Consider the following 23583-nt stretch of genomic DNA (forward strand, 5'->3'; position numbering starts at 1 on the left):
GCCTGGCTCACATCTTCACCTCATCCCTACTGGCTGGTTCGCCTGGCTCACATCTTCACCTCATCCCTACTGGCTGGTTCGCCTGGCTCACATCTTCACCTCATCCCTACTGGCTGGTTCGCCTGGCTCACATCTTCACCTACTGGCTGGTTCGCCTGGCTCACATCTTCACCTCATCCCTACTGGCTGGTTCGCCTGGCTCACATCTTCACCTCATCCCTACTGGCTGGTTCGCCTGGCTCACATCTTTACCTCATCCCTACTGGCTGGTTCGCCTGGCTCACATCTTCACCTCATCCCTACTGGCTGGTTCGCCTGGCTCACATCTTTACCTCATCCCTACTGGCTGGTTCGCCTGGCTCACATCTTTACCTCATCCCTACTGGCTGGTTCGCCTGGCTCACATCTTCACCTCATCCCTACTGGCTGGTTCGCCTGGCTCACATCTTCACCTCATCCCTACTGGCTGGTTCGCCTGGCTCACATCTTCACCTCATCCCTACTGGCTGGTTCGCCTGGCTCACATCTTTACCTCATCCCTACTGGCTGGTTCGCCTGGCTCACATCTTCACCTCATCCCTACTGGCTGGTTCGCCTGGCTCACATCTTTACCTCATCCCTACTGGCTGGTTCGCCTGGCTCACATCTTCACCTCATCCCTACTGGCTGGTTCGCCTGGCTCACATCTTCACCTCATCCCTACTGGCTGGTTCGCCTGGCTCACATCTTTACCTCATCCCTACTGGCTGGTTCGCCTGGCTCACATCTTTACCACATCCTTACTGGCTGGTTCGCCTGGCTCACATCAGAGAGGCTGACAAGGGGGAGGGGTGGACTGCCATCCTGCCAAACATCTTCACAGAGGCGTCCACACTGGAGACTTTTAATAAATACCCTTCTGGGATTACGCTTTAAAGGTAGAGGCATTCTGAATGAAGAAGAGAGCTTATGTAAACATGAACGCACTGCCCACCTTCACCTCCTACTTTCTCTCCCATCTCACTTCTATGGTGATGTGCCTGCATCTCAAAATGGCACCTGATTCCCTACATAGTGTACTATCATAGGGGTCTGGTCAAAAGCAGTTCACTATAAAGGGAATCAGGTGCCATTTGGGACATATTCATTTTTTTTGTATGAAGGGGGGGGATTGGAGAAATCAAATCCAACATGCGGATGATGTGTCTGGCAGAGTAATGCAAAGTATGGTTTATTAACAGTGAGAGGGAACAGATCACATCTCATATGTCAGAGGTAACGAGGATACTGTCGGAGCGGTGGGTGGCAGTCTGCCACCTTGTCAGCCCGGTTATTTAAAGGGGTTTTGTATTCATTTTATTTGACTGGTGTCCTGCTGGTAGACTGTGAGTGATATACTGTACTTTAGAACTTCCATGTAAAAGGTTGAAGTAAAGCAGATTGAAGTTGATGTAAGTGTATAACTGAAGTGCCACGCCTCCGCAGAAAACACTCATCTTTCTCTCGAGACTCATTTCTCCTCCTTTCAACTCGATGACAATCTCGTTCATTAACCTTTCACGAGTATCAACCCCGTATCCGGGATCACCCCCCACCCCCCCCACACTGATTAGCATCGCTAGCATAGCTTCACAAGTAAATAGTAGCATCTAAATATCATTAAATCACAAGTCCAAGACACCAGATGAAAGATACAGATCTTGTGAATAAACCCATCATTTCTGTTTTTTAAAATGTTTTACAGGGAAGACACAATATGTAAATCTATTAGCTAACCACGTTAGCAAAATACACCATCTTTCTTTGTCCACCATTTTCTCTCTCCACCACTAGCTATCACCAATTCGGCTAAACTAAGATATTGATAGCAACAAACCAAGACAAAAACTCATCAGATGACAGTCTGATAACATATTTATGGTATAGGATAGGTGTTGTTAGAAAAAAGTGCATATTTCAGGTAGAAATCACAGTTTACAATTGCACCGACCATCACAAATCGACTAGAATTACTAGATAGAGCAACGTGTATGACCAATTTACTCATCATAAAACATTTCATAAAAATAGACAAAGCATAGCAATGGAAAGACACAGTTCTTGTGATTTCAGACCATATTTCAGATTTTCTAAGCGTTTTTCAGCGAAAACACAATAAATCGATAAGTTAGCATACCACATGTGAAAACGTTAGTAGAGTATGAATTCAAGGCAAAGGGAGCTATAACGTTATCATCGCCAAAATATATTAATTTTTTCACTAACCTTCTCAGAATTCTTCCGATGACACTCCTGTAACATCATTTTACAACATACATATACAGTTTGTTCGAAAAGGTGCATATTTAGCCATACAAAACCGTGGTTATACAATGGAAATAGTCACAACTCAAGCATCAAAATGAGGGACGTCAGCTTTCAGAGTGATCTAGTTTAATCGAAAGCTAATCATATACTTGACTAAAAAATACAGAGTTGACAGGAATCGAAAGACAAATTAGTTCTTAATGCAACCGCTGACTTACATTTTTAAAATTATCCTTACTTTTCAATACAGGGTTCGCCAAGTGAAGCTATACCAAACAAAATGGCGAAATATGCGTTTAAAATATTTCGACAGAACAACGATTTATCATATTAAATATTGCTTACTTTGAGCTGTTCTTCCATCAGATTCTTGGGCAATGTATTCTTTCTTGGGTTTAATCTTCTTTTGGTCGAAAGATGTCCTTTGTCCGTCTAAATGCCCGCTAACGTTCGACCGGGACCCCGAAATGTGCCCGGTGCTTCACATAGAAATGCATCAAAATCGCACTAAACGGATATAAATTGCTATAAAACGGTTTAAATTAACTACCTTATGATGTTTCTAAGTCCTATATCGAATTAAATTACAGACGGATACATTTTACGTTGATAACCGAGCCTTTGAAAATGGCATCCGGAGGTGTCTTCCTGCGTAAAGGCGAGCGTCGAAAGGGGGGCTACCCTCACTCCTTGGTCCTTTATAACCTCTGAGAGCTACGCAGAAGGCCCATTCCACTTCTCATTGGTTACTGACATCCAGGGGAAGGCGGGTGCAGTTCGTGTCGTTCCATAGGATATACACAGACTTTTAAAACTGATCTGAAATCAGAGCTTCGCTCTCAGACCTTTCACTGTCTGTCATGGATTTCGCTGTAGAAAGAGTTCTGGGTCACCCACAGACATCATTCCAACTTTGTATGAAACTAGAAAGTGTTTTCTATCCAATAGAATTAATAATATGCATATTGTACGAGCAAGAATTGAGTACTAGGCAGTTTAATTTGGAGACGACAAAATGCTAATTCGGAACAGCACCCCCTGTAGTCGCAAGAAGTTTAAGTGACGACTTTCAAACGAATCTCAGATCATGAACAAGTGAAGGCACTTATCCTCACAAAGAATCAACGGATATATAAACACGTTTCTGTCTCTCCGAGTATCTCTCCATCTTTTGGCCCTGTATTAGTATGTGTACCGAATGGCACACTATGCCCTATGTAGCGCACTACTTTTGACCTTTGGCCTATATGTTTATGGTAACAAGTAGTGCACTATATGTAGGGTGCCATTTGAGACACAGGCTTTGTGATAGAGGTGCATTGTTCAGGTTCATACCATTGTAACCAACGGCTTAGCTTCCTTGCTCACAAGCTGGTATTCAATTCAAATCAAATCCTGTCAAACAACAGGTGTAGTAGACCTTAAAGTGAATTTGCTTACTTACAGACTCGATCTTGCGTCTTCTGTCTTGACAATACACGTGACAGCCCTCTTTACGAAGTCTTTGGCCATTTGGGCTTTGGGTCTTGTCTGTATTGTGTGTTTTTCCCATCGGGACCAAGTTGGAAACAAGTGAATTCACTTTAACGTGTTTCATTCAGTGTATCTTTTTTCCTGATAAATCAATCTATCGACTACAACTAAATACTACTACTACTAACTACTAACTAACTACTAACTACTACACTAACTACTAACTACACTACAACTACACTACTGAACACCTAGCAGTTGGATAGCGAGGTCGTATACATTTCAAATTGGGGAATTCAAGTCTGTTCCACCATGGCATAAATTATCATGAAATGTGTGAAACTAGATTGGACTGAGGCATTAATATGGTAAAACTACATTGGATCGGGGGCCTCGTCATGGTGAATCTAGATTGGACTGAGGCATTATCATAGTGGATCTAGATAGACCCGAGGCATTATCATGGTGAATCTAGATTTACCTGAGGCATTATCAGGGTGAATCTAGATTTACCTGAGACATTATAATGGTAAATCTAGACTGACCTGAGGCATTATCATGGTGAATCTAGATTTACCTAAGGCATTATCATGACAAATCTAGATTTACCTGAGGCATTATCATGGCAAATCTAGATTGACCTGAGGCATTATCATGGCAAATCTAGATTGACCTGAGGCATTATCATGGCAAATCTAGATTGACCTGAAGCATTATCATGTCGAATCTAGATTGACCCGAGGCATTATCATGGCAAATCTAGATTGACCTGAGGCATTATCATGGCAAATCTAGATTGACCCGAGGCATTATCATGGTGAATCTAGGTTAGACTGGGGCATTATTATGGTGAATCTAGATTAGATTGAGACGTTGTCATGGTGAATCTAGATTAGACTGAGACTTTATTGTGGTGCATCTAGATTAGACTGAGGCATTATCATGACATATCAAAGCTCTACCACTATAACACACCACACATTTTTGGGGGAATTTGAAAACATTTCTGACAGCGCCTAAATCCATATTCCCCCCCAACAACACAGCTTGTCACTCCCTGGTGAGCTTAACAAATGCCACACAATCAGAGCTCCCCAGCCTCTGAGCCATATGCCCATAACATTCACTCCAGCTCACAACCAAGTCAGGCCAATCCATCTGCTCAACTGTGGCCCGAAAATACAGTCCTGTTTCAAAAACGCAGACGCTTGAAAGGAAAAAACTTAAAATCACATTTATTGCATGAAAAAGGAATGGAGAAAGGGGGGGGGGGGACATCAGCAGGATGAGATAAAAGGGATTCTCTTTCACACAAAAAAGATGCGATTACTTCCTCTTTCCCAGAACTATGGCTCTTTCACAGCTCACTCCTGTAATGTTTCTGAGGATCCAGATTGCAAGCCTAAATACTGGATTTTCAATTTGATATTTATATTCTCATTGAAGTTTCTTGTTCCTGAAGTTTTAATTGGCTGTAATAAATAAAACATCCCTGCTCTTCCTCAACAGATGTGCGGCAAGGCACTCTGGCGCATAATATCTGCTGCGCAGGTGTAGCGTGTACGCCTCATGTCACAGTGGATGTGTGTGTGTGTGTGTGTGTGTGTGTGTGTGTGTGTGTGTGTGTGTGTGTGTGTGTGTGTGTGTGTGTGTGTGTGTGTGTGTGTGTGTGTGTGTGTGTGTGTGTGTGTGTGTGTGCACACCTCGTGTCAGTGTGTGTGTATGTGTGTATGTCTGTCTGTGTACACATGAGTATATGTGCGTGGTGTGTACTCTGTTGTGTGCTGACGAGATGTAGATAGATGCAGCTTAGCAGTTCTTTATCTTTCAGAGACCAACTAACTCTAGATAACAGCTCTTTATCTATCAGAGACCAACTAACTCTAGATAACAGCCCTTTATCTATCAGAGACCAACTCTAACTCTAGATAACAGCTATTTATCTATCAGAGACCAACTAACTCTAGATAACAGCTCTTTATCTATCAGAGACCAACTAACTCTAGATAACAGCTCTTTATCTATCAGAGACCAACTAACTCTAGATAACAGCCCTTTATCTATCAGAGACCAACTAACTCTAGATAACAGCTCTTTATCTATCAGAGACCAACTAACTCTAGATAACAGCTCTTTATCTATCAGAGACCAACTAACTCTAGATAACAGCCCTTTATCTGTCAGAGACCAACTAACTCTAGATAACAGCTCTTTATCTGTCAGAGACCAACTAACTCTAGATAACAGCTCTTTATCTATCAGAGACCAACTAACTCTAGATAACAGCCCTTTATCTATCAGAGACCAACTAACTCTAGATAACAGCCCTTTATCTATCAGAGACCAACTAACTCTAGATAACAGCTCTTTATCTATCAGAGACCAACTAACTCTAGATAACAGCTCTTTATCTATCAGAGACCAACTCTAACTAGATAACAGCTCTTTATCTATCAGAGACCAACTATCTCTAGATAACAGCTCTTTATCTATCTGAGACCAACTAACTACCTAGCTGAGAAGTTCCTCTATTGTGAACTGTTATGTGTAGAAGACGTGATGAACCATATACTACTGTAGTATGAAGCTTTTTGTTCTCTTCTACTACAAACCTACCTACCTGTGTTCAGAGCACCTTGAACTATACCTGTTGAGGAGCACCTTGATCCATACCTGTTGAGGAGCACCTTGATCCATACCTGTGTTCAGAGCACCTTGAACTATACCTGTGTTCAGAGCACCTTGATCCATACCTGTTGAGGAGCACCTTGATCCATACCTGTTGAGGAGCACCTTGATCCATACCTGTTGAGGAGCACCTTGATCCATACCTGTTGAGGAGCACCTTGATCCATACCTGTTGAGGAGCACCTTGATCCATACCTGTTGAGGAGCACCTTGATCCATACCTGTTGAGGAGCACCTTGATCCATACCTGTTGAGGAGCACCTTGATCCATACCTGTTGAGGAGCACCTTGATCCATACCTGTTGAGGAGCACCTTGATCCATACCTGTTGAGGAGCACCTTGATCAATACCCGTTGAGGAGCACCTTGATCCATACCCGTTGAGGAGCACCTTGATCCATACCTGTTGAGGAGCACCTTGATCCATACCTGTTGAGGAGCACCTTGAACCATACCTGTTGAGGAGCACCTTGAACCATACCTGTTGAGGAGCACCTTGAACCATACCTGTTGAGGAGCACCTTGATCCATACCTGTTGAGGAGCACCTTGATCCATACCTGTTGAGGAGCACCTTGATCCATACATGTTGAGGAGCACCTTGATCCATACCTGTTGAGGAGCACCTTGATCCATACCTGTTGAGGAGCACCTTGATCCATACCTGTTGAGGAGCACCTTGATCCATACATGTTGAGGAGCACCTTGATCCATACCTGTTGAGGAGTAACTTGATCCATACATGTTGAGGAGCACCTTGATCCATACATGTTGAGGAGCACCTTGATCCATACCCGTTGAGGAGCACCTTGATCCATACCTGTTGAGGAGCACCTTGATCCATACCTGTTGAGGAGCACCTTGATCCATACCTGTTGAGGAGCACCTTGATCCATACCTGTTGAGGAGCACCTTGATCCATACCTGTTGAGGAGCACCTTGATCCATACCTGTTGAGGAGCACCTTGATCTATACCTGTTGAGAAGCACCTTGATCCATACATATTGAGGAGTAACTTGATCCATATCTGTTGAGGAGCACCTTGATCCATACCTGTTGAGGAGCACCTTGATCCATACCTGTTGAGGAGCACCTTTATCCATACCTGTTGAGGAGCACCTTGATCTATACCTGTTGAGGAGCACCTTGATCCATACCTGTTGAGAAGCACCTTGATCCATACATATTGAGGAGTAACTTGATCCATATCTGTTGAGGAGCACCTTGATCCATACCTGTTGAGGAGCACCTTGATCCATACCTGTTGAGGAGCACCTTTATCCATACCTGTTGAGGAGCACCTTGGTCCATACCCGTTGAGGAGCACCTTGATCCATACCTGTTGAGGAGCACCTTGATCCATACCTGTTGAGGAGCACCTTGATCCATACCTGTTGAGGAGCACCTTGATCCATACCTGTTGAGGAGCACCTTGATCCATACATGTTGAGGAGCACCTTGATCCATACCCGTTGAGGAGCACCTTGATCCATACCCGTTGAGGAGCACCTTGATCCATACCTGTTGAGGAGCACCTTGATCCATACCTGTTGAGGAGCACCTTGATCCATACCTGTTGAGGAGCATCTTGAACCATACCTGTTGAGGAGTAACTTGATCCATACCTGTTGAGGAGCACCTTGATCCATACCTGTTGAGGAGCACCTTGAACCATACCTGTTGAGGAGCACCTTGATCCATACCTGTTGAGGAGCACCTTGATCCATACCTGTTGAGGAGCACCTTGATCCATACCTGTTGAGGAGCACCTTGAACCATACCTGTTGAGGAGCACCTTGATCCATACCTGTTGAGGAGCACCTTGATCCATACCTGTTGAGGAGCACCTTGATCCATACCTGTTGAAGAGCACCTTGATCCATACCTGTTGAGGAGCACCTTGATCCATACCTGTTGAGGAGCACCTTGATCTATACCTGTTGAGGAGCACCTTGATCCATACCTGTTGAGGAGCACCTTGATCCATACCTGTTGAGGAGCACCTTGATCCATACCTGTTGAGGAGCACCTTGATCCATACCTGTTGAGGAGCACCTTTATCCATACCTGTTGAGGAGCACGTTGAACCATACCTGTTGAGGAGCACCTTGAACCATACCTGTAGAGGAGCACCTTGATCCATACCTGTTGAGGAGCACCTTGATCCATACCCGTTGAGGAGCACCTTGATCCATACCTGTTGAGGAGCACCTTGATCCATACCTGTTGAGGAGCACCTTGATCCATACCTGTTGAGGAGTAACTTGATCCATACATGTTGAGGAGCACCTTGATCCATACCTGTTGAGGAGTAACTTATTCCATACCTGTTGAGGAGCACCTTGATCCATACCTGTTGAGGAGCACCTTGATCCATACCTGTTGAGGAGCACCTTGATCCATACCTGTTGAGGAGCACCTTGATCCATACCTGTTGAGGAGCACCTTGATCCATACCTGTTGAGGAGCACCTTGATCCATACCCGTTGAGGAGCACCTTGATCCATACCCGTTGAGGAGCACCTTGATCCATACCTGTTGAGGAGCACCTTGATCCATACCTGTTGCGGAGCACCTTGATCCATACCTGTTGAGGAGCATCTTGAACCATACCTGTTGAGGAGTAACTTGATCCATACCTGTTGAGGAGCACCTTGATCCATACCTGTTGAGGAGCAGCTTGAACCATATCTGTTGAGGAGCACCTTGATCCATACCTGTTGAGGAGCACCTTGATCCATACCTGTTGAGGAGCACCTTGATCCATACCTGTTGAGGAGCACCTTGAACCATACCTGTTGAAGAGCACCTTGATCCATACCTGTTGAGGAGCACCTTGATCCATACCTGTTGAGGAGCACCTTGATCCATACCTGTTGAAGAGCACCTTGATCCATACCTGTTGAGGAGCACCTTGATCCATACCTGTTGAGGAGCACCTTGATCTATACCTGTTGAGGAGCACCTTGATCCATACCTGTTGAGGAGCACCTTGATCCATACCTGTTGAGGAGCACCTTGATCCATACCTGTTGAGGAGCACCTTGATCCATACCTGTTGAGGAGCACCTTTATCCATACCTGTTGAGGAGCACGTTGAACCATACCTGTTGAGGAGCACCTTGAACCATACCTGTTGAGGAGCACCTTGATCCATACCTGTTGAGGAGCACCTTGATCCATACCTGTTGAGGAGTAACTTGATCCATACATGTTGAGGAGCACCTTGATCCATACATGTTGAGGAGCACCTTGATCCATACCTGTTGAGGAGTAACTTATTCCATACCTGTTGAGGAGCACCTTGATCCATACCTGTTGAGGAGTAACTTGATCCATACATGTTGAGGAGCACCTTGATCCATACCCGTTGAGGAGCACCTTGATCCATACCCGTTGAGGAGCACCTTGATCCATACCTGTTGAGGAGCACCTTGATCCATACCTGTTGAGGAGCACCTTGATCCATACCTGTTGAGGAGCACCTTGATCCATACCTGTTGAGGAGCACCTTGATCCATACCTGTTGAGGAGCACCTTGATCCATACCCGTTGAGGAGCACCTTGATCCATACCCGTTGAGGAGCACCTTGATCCATACCTGTTGAGGAGCACCTTGATCCATACCTGTTGAGAAGCACCTTGATCCATACATATTGAGGAGTAACTTGATCCATATCTGTTGAGGAGCACCTTGATCCATACCTGTTGAGGAGCACCTTGATCCATACCTGTTGAGGAGCACCTTTATCCATACCTGTTGAGGAGCACCTTGGTCCATACCCGTTGAGGAGCACCTTGATCCATACCTGTTGAGGAGCACCTTGATCCATACCTGTTGAGGAGCACCTTGAACCATACCTGTTGAGGAGCACCTTGATCCATACCTGTTGAGGAGCACCTTGATCCATACCTGTTGAGGAGCACCTTGATCCATACCTGTTGAGGAGCACCTTGAACCATACCTGTTGAGGAGCACCTTGATCCATACCTGTTGAGGAGCACCTTGATCCATACCTGTTGAGGAGCACCTTGATCCATACCTGTTGAGGAGCACCTTGATCCATACCTGTTGAGGAGCACCTTGATCCATACCTGTTGAGGAGCACCTTGAACCATACCTGTTGAGGAGCACCTTGATCCATACCTGTTGAGGAGCACCTTGATCCATACCTGTTGAGGAGCACCTTGATCCATACCTGTTGAGGAGCACCTTGAACCATACCTGTTGAGGAGCACCTTGATCCATACCTGTTGAGGAGCACCTTGATCCATACCTGTTGAGGAGCACCTTGATCCATACCTGTTGAGGAGCACCTTGATCCATACCTGTTGAGGAGCACCTTGATCCATACCTGTTGAGGAGCACCTTGATCTATACCTGTTGAGGAGCACCTTGATCCATACCTGTTGAGGAGCACCTTGATCCATACCTGTTGAGGAGCACCTTGATCCATACCTGTTGAGGAGCACCTTGATCCATACCTGTTGAGGAGCACCTTTATCCATACCTGTTGAGGAGCACCTTGAACCATACCTGTTGAGGAGCACCTTGAACCATACCTGTTGAGGAGCACCTTGATCCATACCTGTTGAGGAGCACCTTGATCCATACCCGTTGAGGAGCACCTTGATCCATATCTGTTGAGGAGCACCTTGATCCATACCTGTTGAGGAGCACCTTGATCCATACCTGTTGAGGAGTAACTTGATCCATACATGTTGAGGAGCACCTTGATCCATACCTGTTGAGGAGTACCTGGATCCATACATGTTGAGGAGCACCTTGATCCATACATGTTGAGGAGCACCTTGATCCATACCCGTTGAGGAGCACCTTGATCCATACCTGTTGAGGAGCACCTTGATCCATACCCGTTGAGGAGCACCTTGATCCATACCTGTTGAGGAGTAACTTGATCCATACATGTTGAGGAGCACCTTGATCCATACATGTTGAGGAGCACCTTGATCCATACCCGTTGAGGAGCACCTTGATCCATACCTGTTGAGGAGCACCTTGATCCATACCCGTTGAGGAGCACCTTGATCCATACCTGTTGAGGAGCACCTTGATCCATACATGTTGAGGAGCACCTTGATCCATACCCGTTGAGGAGCACCTTGATGCATACCCGTTGAGGAGCACCTTGATCCATACCTGTTGAGGAGCACCTTGATCCATACCTGTTGAGGAGCACCTTGATCCATACCTGTTGAGGAGCACCTTGGTCCATACCTGTTGAGGAGCACCTTGGTCCATACCCGTTGAGGAGCACCTTGATCCATACCTGTTGAGGAGCACCTTGATCCATACCTGTTGAGGAGCACCTTGATCCATACCTGTTGAGGAGCACCTTGATACATACCTGTTGAGGAGCACCTTGATCCATACATGTTGAGGAGCACCTTGATCCATACATGTTGAGGAGCACCTTGATCCATACCTGTTGAGGAGCACCTTGATCCATACCTGTTGAGGAGCACCTTGATCTATACCTGTTGAGGAGCACCTTGATCCATACCTGTTGAGGAGCACCTTGATCCATACCTGTTGAGGAGCACCTTGGTCCATACCTGTTGAGGAGAACCTTGGTCCATACCCGTTGAGGAGCACCTTGATCCATACCTGTTGAGGAGCACCTTGATCCATACCTGTTGAGGAGCACCTTGATCCATACCTGTTGAGGAGCACCTTGATCCATACCTGTTGAGGAGCACCTTGATCCATACCTGTTGAGGAGTACCTGGATCCATACATGTTGAGGAGCACCTTGATCTATACCTGTTGAGGAGCACCTTGATCTATACCTGTTGAGGAGCACCTTGATCCATACCTGTTGAGGAGCACCTTGATCCATACTTGTTGAGGAGTACCTTGGTCCATACCTGTTGAGGAGCACCTTGGTCCATACCCGTTGAGGAGCACCTTGATCCATACCTGTTGAGGAGCACCTTGATCCATACCTGTTGAGGAGCACCTTGGTCCATACATGTTGAGGAGCACCTTGATCCATACATGTTGAGGAGCACCTTGATCCATACATGTTGAGGAGCACCTTGGTCCATACCTGTTGAGGAGCACCTTGATCCATACCTGTTGAGGAGCACCTTGGTCCATACCTGTTGAGGAGCACCTTGATCCATACCTGTTGAGGAGCACCTTGATCCATACCTGTTGAGGAGCACCTTGATCCATACCTGTTGAGGAGCACCTTGATCCATACCCATTGAGGAGCACCTTGATCCATACATGTTGAGGAGCACCTTGATCCATACCTGTTGAGAGGCACCTTGATCCATACCTGTTGAGGAGCACCTTGATCCATACCTTTTGAGAAGCACCTTGATCCATACCCGTTGAGGAGCACCTTGATCCATACCTGTTGAGGAGCACCTTGATCCATACCTGTTGAGGAGCACCTTGATCCATACCTGTTGAGGAGCACCTTGATCCATACCTGTTGAGGAGCACCTTGATCCATACCTGTTGAGGAGCACCTTGATCTATACCTGTTGAGGAGCACCTTGATCCATACCTGTTGAGGAGCACCTTGATCCATACCTGTTGAGGAGCACCTTGATCCATACCTGTTGAGGAGCACCTTGATCCATACCTGTTGAGGAGCACCTTGATCCATACCCATCTACCTGTGTTCCATAGCACCTTGATCCATTGTGCTCAACTCTGTATGAGTCTGGAAGCAATGAGAACACTGTGTGATGTTGTAAGATGCCTGGTCATTTTGTGATGAGGGAACATGATAATGTGTCGACTACCTGTGTGTGTGTGTGTGTGTGTGTGTGTGTGTGTGTGTGTGTGTGTGTGTGTGTGTGTGTGTGTGTGTGTGTGTGTGTGTGTGTGTACTTGGATTTAAGTCCTTATACTGTATCTACTTTGGGAATCTGATAACCATAAATGTATTTTACCTGAAGTGTCTGTCAGAATCTCCTTGTAATGTTGAAATGATACTCATTGAAACAGGTAACAATAGGATACGTGTAAGTTAACCATCCATACGACAGCTTACCACATTAAGCAGTGATATCAGACGCTCTTGACCGTGTATGTACTTTTACCTGTTCAGGAATAACAGGGGTATTATACATTAGTTGATTTAACTATTTAGGGCAATTCATTGTCATCTGCTGTCCAATCTAGTTCAGACTCGCACTATCTAACGTTAATAAGCCTGTTTTCTTGGCATCGTAGTGACATCATGGTGAAAGCTGTTCACTTTGTACTGTAATTGAATTATTTTTGCATCAATCATTAGTACATCTTCATTACTGTAGTTGTGTACAGTACATGTTTTGCCTTGGATAGTCAATCAGTATACAAAACAACAACAACGACTACGACGAGGACGACGAGGACGACGACGACAACAACAATAACATTGAACAACAACAACAATGATGGCGACCACAACAACCACAACAACACCAACGACAACAACACTAACAATAAACAACAACAACACAACAACAAACAACACAACAACGACAACAACAATAACAATGAACAACAACAACAAAACAAAAACAACACCAACGACAACAACACTAACAGCAAACAACAACAACACAACAACGACAACAACACTAACAACAAACAACAACACAACAACGACAACAACACTAACAACAAACAACAACAACACAACAACGACAACAACACTAACAACAAACAACAACAACACAACAATGACAACAACAATAACAATGAAAAACAACGACAACAACAACACTAACAACACAACAACAACAACAACACTAACAGCAAACAACAACAACACAACAACGACAACAACACTAACAGCAAACAACAACAACAACACTAACAACAAACAACAACAACACAACAATGACAACAACAATAACAATGAACAACAACAACAACAACACTAACAACAAACAACAACAACACAACAATGACAACAACAATAACAATGAACAACAACAACAACACTAACAACAAACAACAACAACACAACAATGACAACAACAATAACAATGAACAACAAAACAACAAAACAAAAACAACACCAACGACAACAACACTAACAGCAAACAACAACAACACAACAACGACAACAACAATAACAATGAACAACAACGACAACAACAACACAACAATTACAACAACAATAACAATGAACAACAACGACAACAACAACACTAACAACACAACAACGACAACAACAATAACAATGAACAACAAACAACAGAACAACAAAACAACAAAACAACAAAACAACAAAACAACAAAACAACAATAACGAAGTGGTGAGGCTACCTGCCTGGCCTCTGCTCCATCCTCCCAATGGTATCATGGATATTTTACCATGGGAGTTCCATGGAGTGCAGGGTTACTATTGAGACTCTCACACATTTCTAATTGATCAGAATTCAATATGTTATGCATCTCTTATCTTCTCTGAGTCTTCATAATGCATCTCTTACCTTCTCTGAGTCTTCATAATGCATCTCTTATCTTCTCTGAGTCTTCGTAATGCATCTCTTATCTTCTCCGAGTCTTCGTATTACATCTCTTATCTTCTCTGAGTGTTCGTATTGCATCTCTTATCTTCTCTGAGTGTTCGTATTACATATCTTATCTTCTCTGAGTCTTCATAATGCATCTCTTATCTTCTCTGAGTCTTCATAATGCATCTCTTATTTTCTCTGAGTTGCATCTCTTATCTTCTCTGAGTGTTCGTATTGCTGGAAGTATTGCTGCTTCTTCTTCAAGCATCAAAACCAACGTTTCATGTTTATTTAATGAATAAACGCTACAGAAAAACAGACCCATCCTAGAGAAGACAGGCAGAAACATCGATCATGATACAGAATAATAAAGACACAAAAACAGTTCATAATAAAATCGATTACTGGAATTAAGAGCCTCCCCCCAGTTGAGCTAGTTACTAGTAGACACCTCCAAATCATTCATTGTTACTGGAATTAAGAGCCTCCCCCAGTTGAGCTAGTTACTAGTAGACACATCCAAATCATTCATTGTTACTGGAATTAAGAGCCTCCCCCCAGAAGAACTAGCTACTAGGGAGAAGCTACGACATTTAGAAACAGTTAAGAATGATGTACTATCAGCCCTGAGACCAGGACATGACTGAACTATAGCCCTGGGATACAGAGACACTGAGACCAGGACACGACTGAACTATCAGCCTGGGATACAGAGACACTGAGACCAGGACATGACTGAACTATCAGCCTGGGATACAGAGACACTGAGACCAGGACATGACTGAACTATCAGCCTGGGATACAGAGACACTGAGACCAGGACATGACTGAACTATCAGCCTGGGATACAGAGACACTGAGACCAGGACATGACTGAACTATCAGCCTGGGATACAGAGACACTGAGACCAGGACATGACTGAACTATCAGCCTGGGATACAGAGACACTGTGACCAGGACATGACTGAACTATCAGCCTGGGATACAGAGACACTGAGACCAGGACATGACTGAACTATCAGCCTGGGATACAGAGACACTGTGACCAGGACATGACTGAACTATCAGCCTGGGATACAGAGACACTGAGACCAGGACATGACTGAACTATCAGCCTGGGATACAGAGACACTGAGACCAGGACATGACTGAACTATCAGCCTGGGATACAGAGACACTGAGACCAGGACATGACTGAACTATCAGCCTGGGATACAGAGACACTGAGACCAGGACATGACTGAACTATCAGCCTGGGATACAGAGACACTGAGACCAGGACATGACTGAACTATCAGCCTGGGATACAGAGACACTGAGACCGGGACATGACTGAACTATCAGCCTGGGATACAGAGACACTGAGACCAGGACATGACTGAACTATCAGCCTGGGATACAGAGACACTGAGACCGGGACATGACTGAACTATCAGCCTGGGATACAGAGACACTGAGACCAGGACATGACTGAACTATCAGCCTGGGATACAGAGACACTGAGACCGGGACATGACTGAACTATCAGCCTGGGATACAGAGACACTGAGACCAGGACATGACTGAACTATCAGCCTGGGATACAGAGACACTGAGACCGGGACATGACTGAACTATCAGCCTGGGATACAGAGACACTGAGAGACAGAGACACAGAGAGACATAGACACAGAGACACTGAGACACTGAGACACAGAGAGACAGAGACACTGAGACACTGAGACACAGAGACAGAGACACAGAGACACTGAGACACAGAGACACAGAGACACTGAGAGACAGAGACACTGAGAGACAGAGACACAGAGACACAGAGACACTGAGACACTGAGACACTGAGACACTGAGAGACAGAGACACAGAGAGACCGAGACACTGAGACACAGAGACACAGAGACACTGAGAGAGACAGAGACACTGAGACACTGAGACACTGAGACACTGAGAGACAGAGACACAGAGAGACCGAGACACTGAGACACTGAGAGAGACAGAGACACTGAGACACTGAGACACTGAGACACTGAGACACTGAGAGACAGAGACATAGAAAGACCGAGACACTGAGACACAGAGACACTGAGACACTGAGAGAGACAGAGACACTGAGACACTGAGACACTGAGACACAGAGACACTGAGACACTGAGACACTGAGAGACAGAGACACAGAGAGACCGAGACACTGAGACACAGAGACACAGAGACACTGAGACACTGAGAGAGACAGAGACACTGAGACACTGAGACACTGAGACACAGAGACACTGAGACACAAAGACACTGAGACCAGGACATGACTGAACTATCAACCTGGGATACAGAGACACTGAGAGACAGAGAGACACTGAGAGACACTGAGAGACAGAGAGACAGAGAGACACAGAGACACAGAGACACAGAGACACAGAGAGACAGAGAGACACTGAGACACTGAGACACTGAGACACAGAGACACAGAGACACAGAGACACAGAGACACAGAGACACTGAGACACTGAGACACTGAGACACTGAGACCAGGACATGACTGCACTAGCTGCCTTTCCTTTCCCTGTGTGGCTTTCTCTTTTTTTGTGAATTGACATTGTAAAATGAGAATTTGCAAAGCCTTCTTAGATGTATTGTTATTCTGAATATTGCTATGGTTATATTTTTCAGTTTAACTTTAATTATTCAAATTGTAAAACATGTCATTGCATGCTGCGAATGAATTAGATAAATGTGCCCATTAAATAATATGTTGCTATCATAATCATCCATTTAACAACACTTCGCTATGTGATTATTATGACTTCTGTGTTAGTAGAAGTGTTGCTGTGTTAGTAGAAGTGTTGCTGTGTTAGTAGAAGTGTTGCTGTGTTAGTAGAAGTGTTGCTGTGTTAGTAGAAGTGTTGCTGTGTTAGTAGAAGTGTTGCTGTGGTAGTAGAAGTGTTGCTGTGTTAGTAGAAGTGTTGCTGTGTTAGTAGAAGTGTTGCTTCTCTATGTGATTATTAATACTGCTGTGTTAGTAGAAGTGTTGCTTCTCTATGTGATTATTAACACTGCTGTGTTAGTAGAAGTGTTGCTGTGTTAGTAGAAGTGATGCTGTGTTAGTAGATGTGTTGCTGTGTTAAAATAAGTGTTGCTGTGTTAGTAGAAGTGATGCTGTGTTAGTAGAAGTGTTGCTGTGTTAGTAGAAGTGTTGCTGTGTTAGTAGAAGTGTTGCTGTGTTAGTAGAAGTGTTGCTGTGGTAGTAGAAGTGTTGCTGTGTTAGTAGACGTGTTGCTGTGTTAGTAGAAGTGTTGCTGTGTTAGTATAAGTGATGCTGTGTTAGTAGAAGTGTTGCTGTGTTAGTAGAAGTGTTGCTGTGTTAGTAGAAGTGATGCTGTGTTAGTAGAAGTGTTGCTGTGTTAGTAGAAGTATTGCTGTGTTAGTAGAAGTGATGCTGTGTTAGTAGAAGTGTTGCTGTGTTAGTAGAAGTGTTGCTGTGTTAGTAGAAGTGTTGCTGTGTTAGTAGAAGTGTTGCTGTGTTAGTAGAAGTGTTGCTGTGTTAGTAGAAGTGTTGCTGTGTTAGTAGAGGTGTTGCTGTGTTAGTAGAAGTGGTGCTGTGTTAGTAGAAGTGTTGCTGTGTTAGTAGAAGTGTTGCTGTGTTAGTAGAAGTGTTGCTGTGTTAGTAGAGGTGTTGCTGTGTTAGTAGAAGTGTTGCTGTGTTAGTAGAAGTGTTGCTTCTCTATGTGATTATTAATACTGCTGTGTTAGTAGAAGTGTTGCTTCTCTATGTGATTATTAACACTGCTGTGTTAGTAGAAGTGTTGCTGTGTTAGTAGAAGTGATGCTGTGTTAGTAGATGTGTTGCTGTGTTAAAATAAGTGTTGCTGTGTTAGTAGAAGTGTTGCTGTGTTAGTAGAAGTGTTGCTGTGTTAGTAGAAGTGTTGCTGTGTTAGTAGAAGTGTTGCTGTGTTAGTAGAAGTGTTGCTGTGTTAGTAGACGTGATGCTGTGTTAGTAGAAGTGTTGCTGTGTTAGTAGAAGTGTTGCTTCTCTATGTGATTATTAATACTGCTGTGTTAGTAGAAGTGTTGCTTCTCTATGTGATTATTAACACTGCTGTGTTAGTAGAAGTGTTGCTGTGTTAGTAGAAGTGATGCTGTGTTAGTAGATGTGTTGCTGTGTTAAAATAAGTGTTGCTGTGTTAGTAGAAGTGTTGCTGTGTTAGTAGAAGTGTTGCTGTGTTAGTAGAAGTGTTGCTGTGTTAGTAGAAGTGTTGCTGTGTTAGTAGACGTGATGCTGTGTTAGTAGAAGTGTTGCTGTGTTAGTAGAAGTGTTGCTGTGTTAGTAGAAGTGTTGCTGTGTTAGTAGAAGTGTTGCTGTGTTAGTAGAAGTGATGCTGTGTTAGTAGAAGTATTGCTGTGTTAGTAGAAGTGTTGCTGTGTTAGTAGAAGTGTTGCTGTGTTAGTAGAAGTGTTGCTGTGTCAGTAGAAGTGTTGCTTCTCTATGTGATTATTAACACTGCTGTGTCAGTAGAAGTGTTGCTTCTCTATGTGATTATTAACACTGCTGTGTCAGTAGAAGTGTTGCTTCTCTATGTGATTATTAACACTGCTGTGTTAGTAGAATTGATAATAGTTATCACAAACATTATTGACACACCAATATCTCCAAGAACAGATTGGTTCAGGAAAACAAACATTAACACACTGATATCTCCAAGAACAGATTGGTTCAGGGACATGAACATTAACACACTGATATCTCCAAGAACAGATTGGTTCAGGAAAACAAACATTAACACACTGATATCTCCATGAACAGATTGGTTCAGGAACATGAACATTAACACACTGATATCTCCAAGAACAGAATGGTTCAGGGACACAAACATTAACACACTGATATGTCCAAGAACAGAATGGTTCAGGGACATGAACATTAACACACTGATATCTCCAAGAACAGATTGGTTCAGGGACACAAACATTAACACACTGATATCTCCAAGAACAGATTGGTTCCAGGGACACAAACATTAACACACTGATATCTCCAACGAACAGAATGGTTCAGGGACATGAACATTAACAAACTGATATCTCACAAGAACAGATTGGTTCAGGGGACACAACATTAACACCACCTGATATCTCCAAGAACAGATTGGTTCAGGGACACAAACATTAACCCACACTGATATCTCCAAGAAACAGAATGGTTCAGGAAAACAAACATTACACACTAGATATCTCCAAGAACAGATTTGGTTCAGGAAGAACAAACATTAACACACTGATATCTCCAAGAACAGGAATGGTTTCAGGAAAAAAACATTAACACACTGATATCTCCAAGACAAAAACAGATTGGTTCAGGGACACAAACATTACACACTGATATCTCCAAGAACAGAATGGTTCAGGGACATGAAACTTACACACTGATATCTCCAAGAACAGATTGGTTCAGGGACATGAACATTAACACACTGATATCTCCAAGAACAGAATGTTTCAGGAAAACAAACATTAACACACTGATATCTCCAAGAACAGAATGGTTCAGGAAAACAAACATTAACACACTGATATCTCCAAGAACAGAATGGTTCAGGAAAACAAACATTAACACACTGATATCTCCAAGAACAGATTGGTTCAGGGACACAAACATTAACACACTGATATCTCCAAGAACAGAATGGTTCAGGGACATGAACATTAACACACTGATATCTCCAAGAACAGATTGGTTCAGGGACATGAACATTAACCCACTGATATCTCCAAGAACAGATTGGTTCAGGGACACGAACATTAACACACTGATATCTCCAAGAACAGAATGGTTCAGGAAAACAAACATTAACACACTGATATCTCCAAGAACAGATTGGTTCAGGAAAACAAACATTAACACACTGATATCTCCAAGAACAGAATGGTTCAGGAAAACAAACATTAACACACTGATATCTCCAAGAACATAATGGTTCAGGGACACAAACATTAACACACTGATATCTCCAAGAACAGAATGGTTCAGGAAAACAAACATTAACACACTGATATCTCCAAGAACAGAATGGTTCAGGAAAACAAACATTAACACACTGATATCTCCAAGAACAGATTGGTTCAGGAAAACAAACATTAACACACTCATATCTCCAAGAACAGAATGGTTCAGGGACATGAACATTAACACACTGATTCTCCAAGAACAGATTGGTTCAGGAACATGAACATTAACACACTGATATCTCCAAGAACAGATTGGTTCAGGAAAACAAACAAACACACTGATATTCCAAGAACAGAATGGTTCAGGAAAACAACATTAAACACACTGATATCTCCAAGAAAGATTGTTCAGGGACACAAACATTAACACACTGATATCTCCAAGAACAGAATGGTTCAGGGACAGAAACATTAACACACTGATATCTCCAAGAACAGATTGGTTCAGGGACATGAACATTAACACACTGATATCTCCAAGAACAGATGTTTCAGGAAAACAAACATTAACACACTGATATCTCCAAGAACAGAATGGTTCAGGAAACAAACATTAACACACTGATATCTCCAAGAACAGATGGTTCAGGAAAACAAACATTAACACACTGATATCTCCAAGAACAGATTGGTTCAGGGACACAACATTACACAACTGATATCTCCAAGAACAGAATGGTTCAGGACATGAACATTAACACACTGATATCTCCAAGAACAGATTGGTTCAGGGACATGAACATTAACCCACTGATATCTCCAAGAACAGATTGGTTCAGGACACGAACATTAACACACTGATATCTCCAAGAACAGAATGGTTCAGGTAAAACAAACATTAACACACTGATATCTCCAAGAACAGATTGGTTCAGGAAAACAAACATTAACACATGATATCTCCAAGAACAGAATGGTTCAGGAAAACAAACATTAACACACTGATATCTCCAAGAACAGAATGGTTCAGGGACACAAACATTAACACACTGATATCTCCAAGAACAGAATGGTTCAGGAAAACAAACATTAACACACTGATATCTCCAAGAACAGAATGGTTCAGGAAAACAAACATTAACACACTGATATCTTTAAGAACAGATTGGTTCAGGAAAACAAACATTAACACACTCATATCTCCAAGAACAGAATGGTTCAGGGACATGAACATTAACACACTGATATCTCCAAGAACAGATTGGTTCAGGGACATGAACATTAACACACTGATATCTCCAAGAACAGATTGGTTCAGGAAAACAAACATTAACACACTGATATCTCCAAGAACAGAATGGTTCAGGAAAACAAACATTAACACACTGATATCTCCAAGAACAGAATGGTTCAGGGACATGAACATTAACACACTGATATCTCCAAGAACAGAATGGTTCAGGAAAACAAACATTAACACACTGATATCTCCAAGAACAGATTGGTTCAGGGACACGAACATTAACACACTGATATCTCCAAGAACAGATTGGTTCGGACAATGAACATTAACACACTGATATCTCCAAGAACAGAATGGTTCAGGGACATGAACATTAACACACTGATATCCTCCAAGAACAGATTGTTTCAGGGACACGAACATTAACACACTGATATCTCCAAGAACAGATTGGTTCGAAACAAACATTACAACACTGATATCTCCAAGAACAGATTGGTTCAGGAAAACAAACATTAACACACTGATATCTCCAAGAACAGAATGGTTCAGGGACATGAACATAACACACTGATATCTCCAAGAACAATTGGTTCAGGGACATGAACATTAACACACTGATATCTCCAAGAACAGATTGGTTCAGGGACATGAACATTAACACACTGATATCTCCAAGAACAATTGGTTCAGGAAAACAAACATTAACACACTGATATCTCCAAGAACAGATTGGTTCAGGAACAAAAACATCACAACTGATATCTCCAAGAACAGAATGGTTAAGGAATGAACATTAACACACTGAATCTCCAGAACAGATTGGTTCAGGGACATGAACATTAACACACTGATATCTCCAAGAACAGATTGTTTCAGGAAAACAAACATTAACACACTGATATCTCCAAGAACAGATTGGTTCAGGGACATGAACATTAACACACTGATATCTCCAAGAACAGATTGGTTCAGGAAAACAACATTAACACCCTGATATCTCCAAGAACAGAATGGTTCAGGGAACACGAACATAACACACTGATATCTCCAAGACAGATTGGTTCAGGAAAACAACATTAACACACTGATATCTCCAAACAGATTGGTTCAGGAAAACAAACATTAACACACTGATATCTCCAGAACAGATTGGTTCAGGACATGGACATTAACACACTGATATCTCCAAGAACAGATTGGTTCAGGAAAACAAACATTAACACACTGATATCTCCAAGAACAGAATGGTTCAGGAAAACAAACATTAACACACTGATATCTCCAAGAACAGATTGGTTCAGGGACACATCATTAAACACATGATATCTCCAAGAACAGATGGTTCAGGGACACGAACATTAACCACTGATATCTCCAAGAACAGATGGTTCAGGGACATGAACATTACACACTGATTCTCCAAGAACAGATGGTTCAGGGAAATATTTGGGGCGGTCGAGGTGTA

The 23583-nt window shown here is 43.2% G+C and overlaps 1 protein-coding gene across 1 annotated transcript in view; it reads right to left on the bottom strand.

Moving 5' to 3' along the window:
• Positions 1 to 16554: 16554 nt before the first annotated feature.
• LOC120048899 (PDZ and LIM domain protein 7-like) overlaps positions 16555 to 23583 on the bottom strand; it is a 104088-nt gene continuing 97059 nt past the window's right edge. The window contains exon 15 of the mRNA XM_038995215.1: positions 16555 to 16575. Coding sequence (XP_038851143.1) covers positions 16555 to 16575 — 21 coding nt within the window. The remainder of the gene's footprint in view (positions 16576 to 23583) is intronic.

This window comes from Salvelinus namaycush, chromosome 5 (genome assembly GCF_016432855.1).
Source record: "Salvelinus namaycush isolate Seneca chromosome 5, SaNama_1.0, whole genome shotgun sequence".
NCBI lineage: Eukaryota > Metazoa > Chordata > Actinopteri > Salmoniformes > Salmonidae > Salvelinus > Salvelinus namaycush.